Genomic DNA, 17,464 nt, shown 5'->3' with positions numbered 1-17,464 from the left:
TGCTGTGCAACATACAAACACTCCTACATCAACGTGTCTAACAAATAGAAAGTGAATGTGCTTCCCAGCTATCAAATTATGTATACAATGTGATATTCTAAGACAGCAGGCTTGAAAAGACCAAAGAAATGCTCACAGGAATTACTGGACCCTTTGTAAAGAGTGCATGTTTCTTTGTAGAAGAGGTAAGCTCACACAAATGTCACAGTTTTGATGGCCTCTCAGGTCTACCCATTTTGGAAACTGAAAGGGATGTCTAATTGCTAGTTCACTGTGATATAGATAAAGGCTTTGGATCTTTCTTTGTGGACTCAGTTGGAGTGTTTTATCTGCACACTACCCAGTCTTCCAGACAGTACAATAACATTGTATCTACAATACAATGTTCCTTCAAGAACTAACTATACAGTCTCCACATTAGTGGAGAACTTAAGCAGAATGCATGACTAAACAACAGAGAACAGCCAATAACCCAGAGAAATGATGCTATCCTGAAAGGATGTCAGTGGTACAGCTCTCACCCAAGGTGTGAATGAATTCATGTCTCCTGAATCCTACAGTGGGTAAATTGTCATCAGTTCCTCCTTAATATCTAAGGACATTCAAAAAGGACGAAGACCTTGATCAACAGAGTGGACAGAAGGCTGTGGTTTTAGTGTTGTAAAAAGTCTGTTGATAATCAGGTAATTAATTGCTTTCTTTCTTCCTTTTTTAAATACTTCACCTAACAGTATGTAAAATCGTGGATTCCACAGTGAGCAGCTGTCAGAACGAGCAAGACTAACTGAAAAACTGCTGGTCTTTCATATATAGGAAACTGCTATGAATCTTCACCTTCTACATCTGGTATCGATAACACCATTATCCCATGCCCTCTCTGCCCTCCACATCAAAATCTTGATTATTTCTTTTTAATATTCAGATAGCTGAAATCAAGGAATTAAGCTAGAAGAAAAGACTCTTCAGAAAGAAAGAAAAACAAACAAACAGTAATTGTGACCAAAGGCAAATGCTGATGCACGGCACAGAGCCAGGAGACACTTCTGTGGTAGGCACGAGGGAGAACTGAGGGTGGGATGAGAACACAGGATGAAGGCACAGACATGGAAAAAAAGTCATGGTTTATGTACATTCTGAGGTTGGATTCCTCCAGTGTGATTCACACTGACATACACTAAATCAATATGGTCCTCTGCCCAGTGAGGATCCTCTGGATCAGACTGCAACAGAGCCAGGTCTCAAAAACACAGCTGGATTTGGGACAAAGTAAGTGATTGGATGAAGTCAGCTATGAGAAAGGTAGTCCAGTGTTAAGTAAGCAAAACCAAAGTCAAACAGGAGTTAAAGTAACATGAACCTCTAAATTCAGATTAATAAAAGCAGGAAAAAAATCTAATAAGACATGTAACTTGTGTACTAGAATTGTCCTTACTCAGCAGAGCACAATATAGCAAAACGATGTAATAGAACATAATTTCCACAGTTATGTTTATATAGGAAGGAAAAAAAAAAGATAAAAGGCAATACTAATTGCAAACACAACACAGAAGAGAGCACATTGTAACTTGCTGAATTTGGGCTTTTTCTAAGTAGGGGGGAAAAAAAGAAGGTCAAAGTAACACAAAGTAACATATCCAATTGCAAGCATTGTAAAATGGTTTAAGTCAAATTGAAGCTTCAGACTAAGATACCAATATTAAGCATCCCTTAACTGAGGGTGATAAATCTCATTTTTACATTTTATATCCAAAGCTGGGTTTATAAATCACAGATGGTTCTTCCAGAAGCCTCTCTTTCTTTGCTCTGACCTGAAGATACATTTTAAAAATATAACTCTCCATTAGCCCCCAGCAGTAGACATCTTGGAAACACTAAAGCAGGAGAAAAACATGATATTCAGGAGCTTTTCAGTCCTCACTTACTAATTCAACAACAGTTTACTCTTTCAGAGCACAGTCTCTCCCTGTGTACTTGCAGCTGCTCCCAAGCAAAAGAAAACAACCTGTCATATACAATGGACGCTTCTCAGGGGATTGAGTGAGCAGATGAACCTTGCCATATGTCTTGAAACTTAAACAAGTCAGATCTAATGCAAGATGTTCAAATTCTTGCCTCATATGTTCTAAGCTGAGAGAGCATGGGTTGGGTACAATGCCATTAAAAAATATGCACCCCCAAGTACCTTCCATGATTTTTGAACCACAGCGTTTCAACTAGACAAGGAACAATGATGACACAACAAGAAGCATTTTGTTTCCTCTGCCCACAACCCCTGCAATTCAGTCCTTCGAAATGAAGACCAAAGCCATTGCTGGGTTCTCTGACAGAGCCCCAAGAGCTTCCCAGAATCACCTTCATCAGCCAGAAGCTGCAAGAATAAATACCAGCAAGGAACTAGATACTTACAATAAGTTGCCTGTCATTGCCCATGTTACATTGAGGAAATAGTCTCAGAACTACCCCAAACAACAAATAAAGCTATCCTCTTGCCAGCAGGATAGTTAACATGCATCTTCTTTCAACACCTTATGACCCACAGTCTGCCCTGCACTCAAAATATGGGCTATTTGATACAGCTTTAAGCCTCCAGAAAAACATTTCCGCAAAGAGGGAAAAAGGCAGCAACAGATGGCCTTCCTACAGAATACAGCTGCTGCAATCTAGGCTGCCACAAGCACTGTATTTCACACACAGAATCCAGTGGCTTGATGTACATTTATTTTGAGAGACTGGTTAAATACTGCACTGTCCAAACCAGAACCGAGCAAACTCTATTTCCTGCATCAGCAGAACCTGCTCATTTTAAAAGGATGTCTCCTCTATCTGTTCTCCCACCAGACTCGTAGAAAGAGTTGTGATATTCAAGACCACAGTACTAAGACATACATACCTTCTCATTTAAATTGCACAGGGGATACTCACTTTGGAATTCGCTTTTCTTAGGCTAGGAAGATACAGGTTCCTCTGCTTACTTCTGTTGCTCTTTTTTTGTTGTGTTCTGCCTCAAGGGAAGATCTGCTCCTTCTCAGATAATCTAACTATTGGGCTCTGAATTTACCTTTCTGGCTTTTCAAAAATGGATAGTTTCTTCTTAGTAAAGCAAGCAACCATCTGATATAGTTGATTTTTGAGGCTTAACTATTTCTCCCTCAATGAAGTCTAAGTCATACACAAATATTAAGTAAGAAAACAAGCAGCATTAAGTTAGTTATCCTTGTGTTAAAGCTGCCTCTTTTTAACCACTACTAAAATAAAAGCTTTCTGAAATCGAACAAAATCTACAATGTCTAGGGAATAAATACATAATTGTTACCAAAAACATTAAACAGATGGGAAAAAAAAACCAACAACCCAACAACACACTCAGCAGAATTTGGTTTTATTATTAATCACTGCCTTCAAGACTCATAAATGGATAGCACTAAAAAAAATAATTTCATGGAACTGCAACAGACTCAAAGGATCAAAACACCACCTCATTAAACAAAACAAAACAAAAATATCCAGAACTAATTAGGGCCTCATTAATCCAGATTCAGCAACTCCTTTATACTCTTTCTATCATCATGCAAGAAGCTTAGTGCTTGCTAGGATTTTGCAATTATGTAATAGGTTAACACAAACTGTAAATAATCAGTGAGTGGAGTAATCAAATTAAGTATCACGGTCAGTGCACTTTTTGCCATACTGTCTTTGCTTTTCTGCTGTCTATGCACTTAACAATCCATTTCTGCAGTCTCAGTAAGCTGTAATGGTTCTGTCAGTCACTGTGAATACTTTGCTTTGCTGAATTCCAAAATCCAGCAGAGCAACTTGAAAATTGATATGTATTATCTACAAAACAGCCTTTCCGCTGCAAGACACTTAAACTAAAGGCAAGCTATTCATGGCAAAATAAATAATAAAATAAATAATCTCACCCCAGAGGTTTTTATATTTATACTTATAAATACACATAAGCCTGAGCCGCACATAAAACAGTTGAAAATTCAACAGCAGATTTATTCCCCTAGAAGACTATGCAGACACAAACCTAAAACAGCTCTTCCCTCTTCTATTCAAAGATGCGTTCTTTCATTCCTAAAATGTTAGTGATATTTCCTTCCCCTTTCTGCTTTCCAAAGGACCACTTGAACTCTCTAAGTCTTTGTGCTTTCACTGTACTGTGTGTTTGAGCAAAAGCCATTCTGTCTTCTCTTCAATTTTGATAATGATCAGCTATTTATTTCACAGAATCAAGGAATGGACCAGGTTGGAAAGGACCTCCAGGATCATGAAGCTCCAACCCACCCTTCACAGGCAGGGCCATCAACTTCCATATCTAATACTAGACCAGGCTTCCCAGGGTCCCATCCAACCTGGCCTTGAACACCTCCAGGGGCAGGGCATCTACAATCTCTCTGGGCTGCCTGTGCCAGCACTTCACCATTCTTATGGTAAAGAACTGAAGAACTTCACAGAACTTTAAGGTCATTTCTTAAGGAAACTCACATAGCAGACTGCTGGGAGATGCACCTATGGAACGAACTGTTGCCTTTGCTCTGACCAGCTCGCCCTACTGCAAAACTTGGGCCATCTTGGGCATACTAAGGGAGCAAATGGCATACAAGTTCAAGTGACTTGCTGCCAACCACTCCCTCATCTCACTGGGACAGACTCTCCAAACTAAGCTTACATTTCACACTACAACTTTGGAGAACCCCACAGTACATTGTTCAGTTCAGCAATTAAAGGCTCCACGGACACCTGGCACCCCTGCCATTCCAGGCATAAGTGGAAAAAGTTCAAGTCTAAGGGGAGGGGTACAGTGTGTCACTGTGGTAGGTGCAGTTCTCCAGCCCTTGTTGGACGCTTTGTTTATACGTGATACAAGCATGAAGCTCCAGTACCATGGGACGTAATTTTGTAACCAGTTTGAGCTGCCAGAAAAAAAGCATGAGTTGATGTGGAGAAAGGTATTGAGCATTTCTTAGTCTGGCTCAACATGCAAGCATTGTTGCTGCAGGTAGGAAAGCCATGGGAGCACCCTTTCAGATGCTACCTACCTGTAGGCCAGCTTAACCTTCTCAAGTTGCAGACTGGGAAAGGTATTTCCAAAGCACATTCACTCTGGAGCCCTGCTCTACGGTACCAGCTTGCACACTTTTCAATATTAAAAATCCTCACTTCCTCCGGGCAAATGAGTTATTGCAGTACTTCACATTAACAGTCTTACTTCACAAAGGGAACAAGATAAGAGGATGCAGAAAGTCAATTACCATGGTCCAGTTAATGAACAGTAACAGAAACTCACTAAGCTGTTTTAAGCTGCTTTTGCAATTCTGAGCTGATAGCGTGTGGTCTTTACTGCACACTTCTGCCAGATAGCCTCTATTTTCCTGCTACTCCTTGTCCTTGCCTTCCTCCGTTTTTATTTCAGTTCTGAGACAAAACACTATCTGTTAACTATCTAAAAAGGCAAACACATCAGGGAAGGACTTAAAAACTCAATACCTTATATTATAATCCATTTCTTTTCTAATATATGGCTATGTTCTCTTCCTTCTTAGCGTTTCCTACAAGTACTTATAATATTTAGCTGTAACCTCATATGAGTTAAAACAAAGGATTTGGCATCTCCTAGAACCACGCTGAGACCTTCCTAGAAGATTTAATTATTCCTTTTTGCTCTACTAAGCATCTAAATAACCAAATAAAACCAAAGTTCGTTGACTCCACACCACCCACACAAATATGTCTGCTACAGAAACAAAGCAAAAAGGGGAAAAAGTGAGAGTGCTCAGAACCAGATATTTTTTTCTATGACCAACCTACAAGGGAACAACAGCTGAAGCTGGATCTCAACTAAACTCTGACATGTTCCAAAGCACCCTCCAGGCCAAAAGCTGATCGTGTAATTTAATTTGATTTCAATGGCAGGAAACTCAAGGTAGGATTATCAAAGCAAAAACAAAGTCAGAGGACTCCATGAAACAAAACATTCTGTCTGTGTACCACCCACTCAAAGTTTGTCCTAAATATATCCATCTGCATCCTTGCTTTTCATACATACAGGATACTCTTCTAGCCAAAACCAGAAAAAAAAGCTCAGTTAGCTTTTAAGAGGCTCAACAGCACAAAGAAGTAAAAGCTATGAAACCTACTTTTTGTTCTGCTGTCCACTTCTGTTTTTGTTGGCTCCTGACTTGCTGTGGCTGGAGGTACTTTCTTCCCAACACTCTGAAAAAAATATAGTTATTCTCCTTTAAAATCGGCAGGTTCAATCATTAGTCAGATAACAGAAAGTATGTAGTGGAAATGGAAAATATAGGAATAGAAAAGAGAAAAGAAACAGAGGTAAATTGAACTGTACAGAGATTTGTTTGTAGGGCATCTGTCAGAATGTTGTTTTGTTTTTTTATTTTAAAAATGACGGTACAAGACCCGTAATAATGTGACCCTCATATCCTCCCTTGAAATATTGCTTTATATTAATTATTAAATATTAATCTTTAACTATTAAATCCTTAACACAGCTTTAGGGTAGAGACATAGAAGTTTCATTTGTGGATTCGGTGCCAAAAGTGAAGTTGAAAGAACAACAAAAAAAAAATCCCTTGATTTCTTTCCATACCGGGAGTATTCATTTCAGTCACTTCAGTCATTTCAGACTGAATGTGACTTCTAAATTGACATCTCTTTATGTGTTCCAAGTTTTTGTTTGCTTTAAGCAAAAATAACAGAGGATTATGATGATAAGCAATTATCAACCTCAACTAATCTGAAAGAACAGTAAAAAATATTATCTACCCACAGTGTAATAGAATGGTTGACATTCATCTTCAGGCATCTTAACCAACTTACATGCACGCCACCTCCTCTCTCCCTATCAGGAAAGCCGTCTAGCTTGAAAATCCAGATGACATGTAGTTGACAACATAAGTGAAGTTATTCTTTGTTTTGTATGTATACTTACAAGTCCTAGCTATAGTTCAGCATCCTTTTCTAGTAAGCTATCTATTAACACAAGAAAAAGCATTCCATACTGCAGTGACTTTATGAGTAAGAGGCAAGACAGCAAATACTTAGTCTTGAAAACACTGACCATGAAGAAAATATTGGCCAAAATATTGGCGAGAAGCAATAGGAGTACAGCAGTTTAAATAGGTGAAAAGCTTCAATGCACATCAAAAATAAGAATAGCTCCATATTAATAATTTCATACGTTGTTCCAAAACTTTTCTATGAGAAAGAACGAACATAGGTGATTTTGGCTGGCAAAAGAAAGCACAGCTGGAAGAGAGGCTGTTTGGAGAGATGTGCACAAGACATGGTCATCAAATGTGTGTTGACATGCAAGACAAACTACAAATTGCCATACGCACAAGTGTCTTGTTGCTACTTAACTTGCAAGTGGCAATACAAACAACTGAAGTTCTGATGGGCTTGCAACTCTGCTTGCAATCCTAAATTTTTCAAGTGCTGGGATTGAGAATAAAACTCTACAGAACCTCCTAACTTCTATGCTGAGGTGCAAATGACAAGAGAAATTGCATTATCTGCAGCAGCAATCAGGCAGGTAACAGAACAACCAGAGATGTCAGTCACTGCAAATCAGGAGACAACAGAATTCAAGGAAAGAGCACAGGCTGGTTGTGCTGAAGAAACTAAGCCAAGAAGGAAGAGTATGAAGAGCCAACTCTGAGATCTAGATGGAAAGCAATGAAAACTACACTGGAAGAGATGCAGGAAGAATCTGAAGCTACAAAGCATTCATACAGACACAGTACCTAATTCCTTTTGGATGAAACCCAAAATGAAACCAACTTATTATAGCAAAAGCATCAAAGATAAAGGAGGAATAAAATAGTGTATCTCAGTAGAACAGACAAGGTGCAGTGTAAAAGGAAATTTAAGACTTTTTTATTTCATAGAAGCAAATGCAAGTTTAATGCTTGAATACATTCATTCATCTGCTTATACAATGAAGTGCAGGTGATGTATCACCATGGGGAACCAAGTGACTCCTTGGGAGTAGAAAATGAAACACCAGCCAAACAATGCTGCTGTTTCTTTAGAGTGAGGAGACAAGTCAGAAAACAATCTTTGTATCATGAACCAGAAGGCTCATAATAACCCCCTCCTGAAAGAGTCCTAACCACCAGGCTGCAAATACAAGCTAATTTCTGCATTTTCTCTTTCTCTGTATATCTTGGATTCTTGGCTGCAGAGTGCTCTTGTCATCAGCAAAGACAAAATCAGATTCTTCCTGTATCCCTGGTCTAGTGCTTCAGAGACACTCCTTTCCCTCTATGCTCCTGCAGCATGCTGACTGCCGTAAGTCCCCTTTCTAAGTGGTGGCAGTCAGCTAAGTTCAACCTACATTGCTTTTAGGTCTTGTCACACAAGAAACATGAGTTGGAAACTGAGTTCAGATGTCCTGATTCCACAGCCAGGTTAACTCCACAACACACACCAGAATGTAACAACAACAAGGACAGAATTTAATCTCACAATTTCTGCAAGGCAAGTGTAATTAGATTACGTGGCTGTCAGATACAAATCCCTCTAATCGCCTGGCAAGCAAATCCTAAAGATGAAAGGGGATGAGGATTCTTCTTGCTGCAGAAGCAGTTGATAAAAGCATGAATAATGACCGTGATCTGGTATACAGATATTCAAAGGGTTGAGAGAGATTTAAGCAGTAAGTTGCCAGTCAAAAACCTGTTTGGTTTTATGAAGCCTATGCAAGGATAGTTGACCATTAAATCACAGCTTCTGTTTAATGGCAGAGGCCCTGATAGTGATGTGGTACGCTGCAAATCCCTATCACTGCAGAGCAGTTTCCTCTGATACTGAATTAACAGTGATCACAGAAAAGATTGAGGTGGTAAACAAAGTCTCTCAGATGAGGTCACAGCATAATCCAAATTTTTTAATTTCCCTTCATTTATGTACTTTGGCTTATCAGCAGTCCCTGTGACAGAGAGCAACACCAGAAAACTAAAGCACACAGCGGGCAGTACATATGTGAATTTTTCTCATGTGAGGGCAGTACTGCCCTTCCCTGCAACCATTCAACCCTGACCACAGTAAGAAAAGTAGACCTGTGCACAAGTTAACACCTCCAGGATATTTTACAATTGTATTTCAGGGTTTTCTATCATTGTTGCTGGAAACTGACTTGTCTATTTACGTTAGTTATGCAGGTCCCGTATCTCCATAAGATTTCATCTGAAGTTTCACATTAAACTGTCAGTTAAGCACCAGCTTGGCTGACATGGAAGATTCTGTCCTACTTCTTCATATTAGAGGAACATACTCATCCTTTCGCCCTCTAAAAAAATACAGCTTTCTCCTAGGAACAGCTTAAGTACCCAGTAAGAAAGGGGAAAAAAATGGTTTGCTCAGCATCAGGATTTATTGTGGAAGGCGTACTGAAGTCTTCATTCCAGATAAAATATTTTGGGACTGTTATTTGAAAATAAAACTCTGTGAAAAAACTCTGTAAAGGAAGACATCGGATATTCATGCAATCATCTGAACGAGCTGGAAACACTGATGTTTATAAGCTTAACATTATTTGTCAGGTTGAATAGAGAAAATATAACACAACGCACTGATGCTTTCATAAAGAGGAAGAATAGGGTTACATATCTCAAGAAGCATCAGAAAACCTCACTGCTTGGGTCAGGGGAATAAATGTGCCACGCTTCTTTGACCGCAATACTTCCTTTCACATTCAACTACTAGTTCTGAATGTTGTTCACGTTCATCAGAATTTTCTTTACATATAGGTTTATGTGCAAACCTAAGGCCAGTCTTAGCAAGAATATAAAACCTTTATTCTTTATTGTACTCCTGATGCACCATTTGGTAACTGAGAGCATTTTTCTCACAAAGAAATAGAAACAGCCGCTAGATTCTTCCAGGCATGGATGAGCATACGTATAAATAAGCTTCTCACGAAATATATATAACATTGGTGTTTTAGGGGAGGAAGCCGAATTGATTCGTTAGTTTTTTTCCCCACACATTTCAAATATTTATGGTACATTATCAAGTCCTTTATCCTCCCTACCTGGACTACCCCAAATTCAGACAAAAGTAAGTGCACTAACATTAAAGAACCAGAAGGTTTTCAGATGTTAAAATGCCCTTCCTTTGTCAGACACTTGTAAAATAAGAGAAATGTCCAGAGTTTCTTTTTTCCCTCCCAAGATACCAACCTTCAGCTCTACATGAAATACTTCCAGTGACAGTATGATCAAGTATTTTCTATCCTGGGCTTCCCCAAAAGGACAGAGTTAAGTGTTTTCCGAAAAGGTCACCACACAGCACTTCAAAAAGGGTAATGGGAATTTTAAGAAGCCTTTATAGAGAAAATAAAAATTCTTTAGGGACAGTGTGAATAAGCACCTGCTTGCACATTTGACTGACTTGGTTGTCTAAACAGCTTCATACTCCTGCCAACTTTTTACTTATCTATGCTTTGGTATAAATACCATCCACGTGCTTCTGAACTATAATTAGGAATGTTTTTAGTATCAGCTGGATATATACAGTCTGCTCAATGCATGCATAGCTAATATGGAGAGTTCCAGCTGCCCAAGCCACATGCATGCCCTGTTGCCGTCATCTATGAGGAAATTTCAATCACAGCACAGGGTAATTTCCTTAAAACTTGGTTAGGTGAATGAACGAGGCAGGAAACAAGTGTTCATGGAGTCCTCAATTACAAACACACCGTCACAAGGACAGGCAAGCAAAATAAATAGCTTTTATTCTTCTGCTCCAAGATTATGCTCTGAGCTTGCACAGAGAGGCAGGATGCAGCATGCCTCATAACTGCTGTAAGCAAGAGGGAGCTGCCCCAGCGTTGCCTAAGGCTACCCACCCAAGGTGGCCAATTGCACAGGAGTCACCTTCAGTTACCACCACCTCCTCTCTCTGTAGTGGCATTAGCCCCTCTGCAGTGGGAGATGAAAGAATTAACCTGCGTTAAAATGTATTGTAGATGGAAGGAAAGAATGAAAGAGTTTGCAAGTTATCTGCTTTCCTCAACAGCTGCACAAACTACAGGTATAGAACTGAGGCATGAAAATTAGAGGACACGGGTAAGGTGAAAACCAGCAGCAGTGCTCATTTAGCTCATTTATGCCAGCTCAGGCTCAATGGGAAAGTATGGAAAGCATCTCAGTGTGTTTCAGTAGCTCCAAAGGATCATACTCAAGGCAAATCAAGGAAAGGTTGCAACAATGCTGCCTTCTACATCAATCAAATGATGAAATATGAACCAGGTGATACTTCTATAAAGAGTGGGTGCTGTGACCACAGGACCAGGTGTGGTGCACATCCCCAGATGTTTACCAGCAGGATGATTGGCAAAGATTAAACAGAATACAGACAACAGTGCAATTAAAGTATGTTTAAATTTCATATTACAGTTTCTTTGCATATGGGCTATACTACCATACATCAGGCAATCTGAAAATAACTCATTTTCACATTTAGCTCATATTCCAGAAGGTAAAAGTGCTTTTCTTCCAAATAACATCTTGGTCTTACCAAAGAAACAAAAGCAAAGACTTCATCCCACTGGATCTCCTTAAAAATCAGTGTAATTTCAGCCAGCAGCATGACTCTTGGCACAGCGGGCAAGCTGTTTTTAGTCAGCAATCAATAGAGATTTGGGGTCCTGTAACCACTCATTGGTCTCTTCTGGAAACTGGCTACTGCTCCAGCACTGCTTTACAGAAAAGGAATGCTGATGCAGTCAACAACTACACCCTGCTCAAATTTAAAAGGCAGTCAACAACCATACCCTGCTCAAATGTAAAAGGCTTTTGAAATCAGGTTGCATATGCAAACATGCCTCAAGGTACGTGGGGAAAATGTTTTCTAGTATTCACACAGAAATTGATGCGTTTCCTCCAATTATAAACATTATTCCTTGAATGCAAAGGAACAACAAAAAAAGGGGGACTAAATTAGAATCTTAGTCTGAATTGTACTACTATGCCCTAATTCTCATTCCACATAATAGTAAACAGGGTATGATTACATTATACCACATGCAATTCACTTGGTGCCCTATAAATAGAGTACTGAGTGTGACAGCATCTTACAATTGCTGTATCTGGGATGCGCTGACAGTCAGGACACTGGAATCTGAGCAAACAAGTAAGCAGGAAAGTAAACAAACTGAAGGAAAGCGCACAGAGAATGGGTAAAGAACAAAGTGAGAGCAAAAAGCTGTAAATGATTCAAGAATGGTCACATTTGCTTTGATTAAAAACTACTACTTTCTTTAAAATAACTAACTTCTAAAATATTCAATGAAATAATTTGCCAGTGCTTTATTTAGTTGGGTTGAAAAGAATTTAGAAATGATATATGAAGAAGGCCTATAAAATCTATTACTAGGATAGACAGAAAATTATTCATGTGATTCTGAACAGGGTAAGAGGGGTTGGAAGGGACCTCTGGAGATCACCCCCCAGTCCAACCCGCTGCTAAAGCAGGTTCCCTACAGTAGGTTACATAGCATCTGGGCAGGTTTTGAAGGAGACTCCCCAATCTCTCTGGGCCTCATGTCCATATGGAATTTCCTATGTTTCAGTCTGCACCTTTTGCGCCTTTGTCCTGTCACTGGGCACCACTAAAAAGAGCCTGACCATATCCACTTGCCTCCCACCCTTAGATATTTATAAGCATGGATAACATCCCCTCTCAGCCCTCTCTACTGCAGGCTGAATAGCCCCAGGTCTCTCAGCCTTTTCTCATACAGGAGATGCTCCAGGCCCCTCATCATCTCCATGGCCCCTTCACTGGACTCTCTCAAGAAGTTTCCTGGCCTTCTTATTTTAGGCCCAAGCACTAGGCTCTGCAAATCATTTTATTTGGTGTTAATATTTTTATCTTGTTTCAATTAAATTTCATCTACTAACTAAACTAGTTGTGATTATTTATAATTGTAGTGATCATTTACCTTAGCTATTTGAAAGTTTGCAAACCTCAAAACTTAGGGATTTCACAGGAATTCATGGAAGTTTTCTTTAAAACATACAAATAAAAAGGTTGTTGTTCCAGTCCCCTGCAGAAGATTTAAGCTGTGACCCAACTCCGGACTGAAAAATGAAACTGAAATGTAGATCTGAAAGAGTCCACTATTCATCCTCATTTATTTATTTTTAAAGTATTAACTTGGATAGGTAAATGCTTAAAAGACAGGAAACAAAAAGCAAGATTTCATCACAGTGACAAGTACAATTCCTCAGGGATCTGGATCAAGGCCCTTACTTTCCCCATGTTCACAGCTGATGCAGAAAAGGGGAAAACCAGAAGTTACGCCTGTTGTCAAAACACAGTACAAATCCATTCAACACTGCAGCGTGCAGTTCTCACCTCCTTCCCTGGCACACATAATTCACCTCAGTCACTAAAGGAACTGGAAAAACTTAGAAAGCAAAGAATAATTAAACGTATGGAACAGACCCTTAATCCTATCCCTGTCAATAAATATGGGTGATTAGGAAAGGTCTATAGAAATCTGGGAGAGCGTTTGCTGAGAAGGTGGTTATGGAGGATTCACTGTTATCTCTTCCAGTAATAGAAATAAAGGGTAATCAGATGAAATCAGCAGGTACGACACTCAAAACAAAGGGAGGCACTCCTTCCCACATCAGGTAAGCAAGCTGAGCAGCACTCTTTTACAGAAAGTTACAGAAACCAAAAATTTATGAGAAATGAATATATGACCAGATCTGAAGAGGGAAAAAAAATCCATTAAGGATATAAAACACAAGGTTAAAAATCAGTGGAGACTGTTAACACTCACCATAAAAGCTCTCTAAGTTTACCCTGATCTCATACATTTCCCTAGGCTTGACAGTATTGAACTGTTTGGAGGTGCAACAGGAGCCTAGGAATGATCTGAATTACAAATGTCTCAAGGTCTTTTAATATCTTGGAAACCTCATTCTTTGAGCATATGGAAATGGAATACTGAATGTGGTACACTTCAGAAAGTAAATCTAAATAAAGCAAAGTGACATGAAAATAAAGTGATAAAACAAGAGAAACTTCAAAGGCTTACACCAGTTCTTCTGTTCCCACAAACATTTTCAAACTAGCATTTTCAGTCAAAGACAAAATCAGCCCATATGAAAAACAAAGATATATTGAACAAATAATTAGAAAACTCTCAAAAATCACAAAGCAGCAACTCTTAATTAATTTAAATCCACTGATTTGTAGGCCAGTATAAACACTTTCAATTGAGAAATTACAGAGCTAAAAAGTGATTTATGGCACTTATAAACCTGGTTCCTTGGTCCCCCTTCTGTCCCCCAGAAACCTCCTGTAAATCTAAAAGATTATAAAACCAAACTGTAATGAGAAAGAGAAATCCACAACACAGTAATACAGAACTGCATATTTTCTTTAGACATCTCAATCTTTTCATGACCTGTAAGGTGAATGAAGTACATCACAACACAGTCAGAGAAGCGTATACAACAAGTCGCCTACCTGCTGAACAAATCAGGCTCTGTCAGGTAATCCTGACAAGGCTTTAAATGCCTCCAATTTTACTCTGATAAAGTGCTATAGACTTAAGGTGTCTTCAGAGACACAATAGGTGCAGTATTTCAATGTATGAATTCACACTACTCCCTCAGTGATGATACTGATGTTTATGCCGAGCTGTAACTGTTTACGTCCTTCACATTCATGTAATTTATATTTCTGGAGAGTCCCAAATCTTCATAGCGTGCAAGACATCTAATTAGAGGGACTGTTTCACAGATTCCCAACTTCCCATTTGCAAATACAAAACAACTCTTCAGCAATTTCAGAACTGCTTAAATGGAAAATTACTGTAGTTCTCGTTTCCAGCTGTTGAGCTCCATTAAAAATGACCTGAGCCAAATGTCTAATCCAGCTATCCATGCACTAAAACTAGCAGGTGTTTAGCAGACCACCAGCAGTCCATAAAACACAGATCAAGACCATCTTCATCAGCCTCATGCAAGTCCCTTGAGAAACACGTGCTATTTCAAATAACATCCAAACAAATAAGTAGGTAAAATAAGAGCTGGAAAATTTTTGTTTTAACTTCTTGGATAAAAATGAGGTGTAGGAACAAAAGCTTCAATGAATACAAACAATGAATTCATAGAATCATAGGATATCCCCAGTGAGGAGGAACCCACGCTGTCATTTTCATGAAAACCCTGAGTAGCTCAGAGAGCAGAACAGTGTACATTTTGTTTTTTCCATCATTACTCTCCATTGGGTACCCATTCTATCAGCAGATGAGTTCAGACTCCAAGCTTTAATAGCTTGGTATCTTGACAAATCTTCAATTATGGACAAGGAAGGGAACAAATAGACTGTTTTCTCCTCTTATGTTTGAGCTGACAGGAGAGAAGCCTATATATCTTAACTCACACTCTTTGTATGATTCCTATTTCTTTTAAATTTGAACTTCTGACATCCAGTGCTGCCAGTCATGCAAGTTTCAAACAGCTAATGAACTCAAAATCTGTCTTCCAAAAAATGCTAATATTGAGAAAGCCAATGGAAGAGCTTAGATTAGGCAGACACTGCTGAAACAAATGGAGCACGACATATTAGAATCACTAAGGAGTAAAAACACTTAGGAAATAAAATTAAATGAATAAGATAAAATACAACTACAATGAAAACCACACAGTATGCTCCCAACTGCCTCATCCCAGTACTGAAAGGATGCATGTGGAATTGAGGAGTCTGGACAAGCTCATTTTCTTTCCTCCTCAATTTGGATGGTAGAAGGTGCTTTTGCAAGGAAAGAGTTTTGTTTGTTTGTTTTCCAATAGATGAGTCCTTTTTCTTCGGTGCTTTATTTATTTTTCATGTTCCCCTTTTACTGACTGTGCTTCATGCAAATGTAAAATGTCCCCCGACACCCCTTGTCAGGAATTTTACCATTTGCAGGTTGCAAATCGCAATTAATTTCTGTCTCCTCTGGGAAGAATCCTGCAGTCAGGCTGCACTTAGTGAATGAAATCCCTTCACAATCTCCCAGGAGAGCCATGCCTGTCTAGATTGCAGCTGATAACCAGCATGATCCAGATTGTACCATCAGCAGAGAAACTGCTGTTATGAAACCTTCTCTTTTACAAAAATTAATGAACCTTACAACTGCTACGTAGATCTACACTTCCTCTTGCAGCAGTAAGGGAAGCAGCTGAGCTACTTGCATTTCTTAAGGAAAAGTCTAAGAAAAGAACCAAGTGACAAAGCAAAATCCACGAGCATCACCATTCAGTTCTTTCAACAGACTGGAATTTCAACTATTTTCCTTTGAATACATCTCAACAACTTGAAACACGAGTGGAAAATGACTAAAATCATGTGTTTCAGCTTTTCTTTTCAGCAAGTGCTTTAGGTACAGAGACTGCTTCTAAAGAAGCTGCCAGCTGGATGCATGCAGGTCTCCTGCTCTTTGGGTGGCCACTGAATGGCAAGTGGGCCAGCACCCAGCAGAACCCAGGCAGCAGTACAATGCTCTTGGCTACAAGGCAGTGCTGCCTGGTGACTTCCCCCCAGGAACTGAATCCAATCACCCCTCCCTGAGTTTTACTGAGAAGTTTCTAGGAAGTGCTTAGTCAACTAACTTTAATAGTATAAGCTCAATAATGAATAATATGATGAATAATGTATTCATGGTATTTAAGAACTATTCTATAGAGATCAAAAGTCACAGACTTAATATAGAAACATGCAAAAAAGATGACAGAAAGGCAATTTAGAAATCGGCCTGGAGACTTTCAGTCCCCCAGAGTGTCTGGCTGCTCTGTGATTCTTTAACACTCGTCTTTTACTCCTTCACCTTTTTCTAAAGGCAAAGGAAAGACACATGGAACACTGTAAAAGAAACAACTCAGAAAAACCGTAGCTTCATTCCTGCATACTCTACTGACTTGAGCTGTTAAACAAAGAGAATGTTTCTATCAAGAGACCCCAAAGTATCTGTAAATAACTGGGCAGTTTATTTGGTGTCTCTCCCTTCAGCTCCCTGTAAGATTTTACAAACAAACATCAGTTGACTCCAGTTTTCCTTGTAGGGATAATTCCCATTTAGATTTATTATCCCACTAAGATTTGCTTCAGAATAATTTCTATAAGTTTTCCTCATTCATACGAAAGACCCCAAATGTCGTCTCACACAGAAGAGGAATTAGCAAAGCTCCTCCTCTTTCCTCCTGCCAAAAAGAAGCGGTTTTATTAGAACACTGGGGAAGAAAAGGAAAAAGGAGGAAGAGGGGATAATTTTTGTTTAGAAAGTAAATATTTGAAAGAACAACATATCCTAAAGACTGTGTAACTATTCTTGCTTAATTCCAAAGTTAGACTACCCTTTAGAGTAAGAAAACTGAAGCCAAATCTTATAGAAATAATAAAGAAACCCATCTGTGCAAGCTTAACGGCCAAACAG

The 17,464-nt window shown here is 39.1% G+C and overlaps 1 protein-coding gene across 6 annotated transcripts in view; it reads right to left on the bottom strand.

The window, feature by feature from the left end:
- Window positions 1–17,464, bottom strand: part of SH3KBP1 (SH3 domain containing kinase binding protein 1) — a 205,140-nt gene that overhangs the window by 46,747 nt on the left and 140,929 nt on the right. For all 6 annotated transcript variants that reach the window (XR_001559681.2, XM_015886352.2, XM_015886329.2 and 3 more), the window contains one exon: window positions 6,144–6,219. Coding sequence is in view for 5 of the 6 variants with exons in the window: in XM_015886352.2 (XP_015741838.1) it covers window positions 6,144–6,219 (76 nt within the window). In the remaining variant the exon portion in view is untranslated. The remainder of the gene's footprint in view (window positions 1–6,143; window positions 6,220–17,464) is intronic.

Source organism: Coturnix japonica, chromosome 1 (genome assembly GCF_001577835.2).
Source record: "Coturnix japonica isolate 7356 chromosome 1, Coturnix japonica 2.1, whole genome shotgun sequence".
Taxonomy (NCBI): domain Eukaryota; kingdom Metazoa; phylum Chordata; class Aves; order Galliformes; family Phasianidae; genus Coturnix; species Coturnix japonica.
The sequence above is the reverse complement of the archived record's forward strand: the minus strand, read 5'-3'. Positions and strand labels throughout refer to the sequence as shown.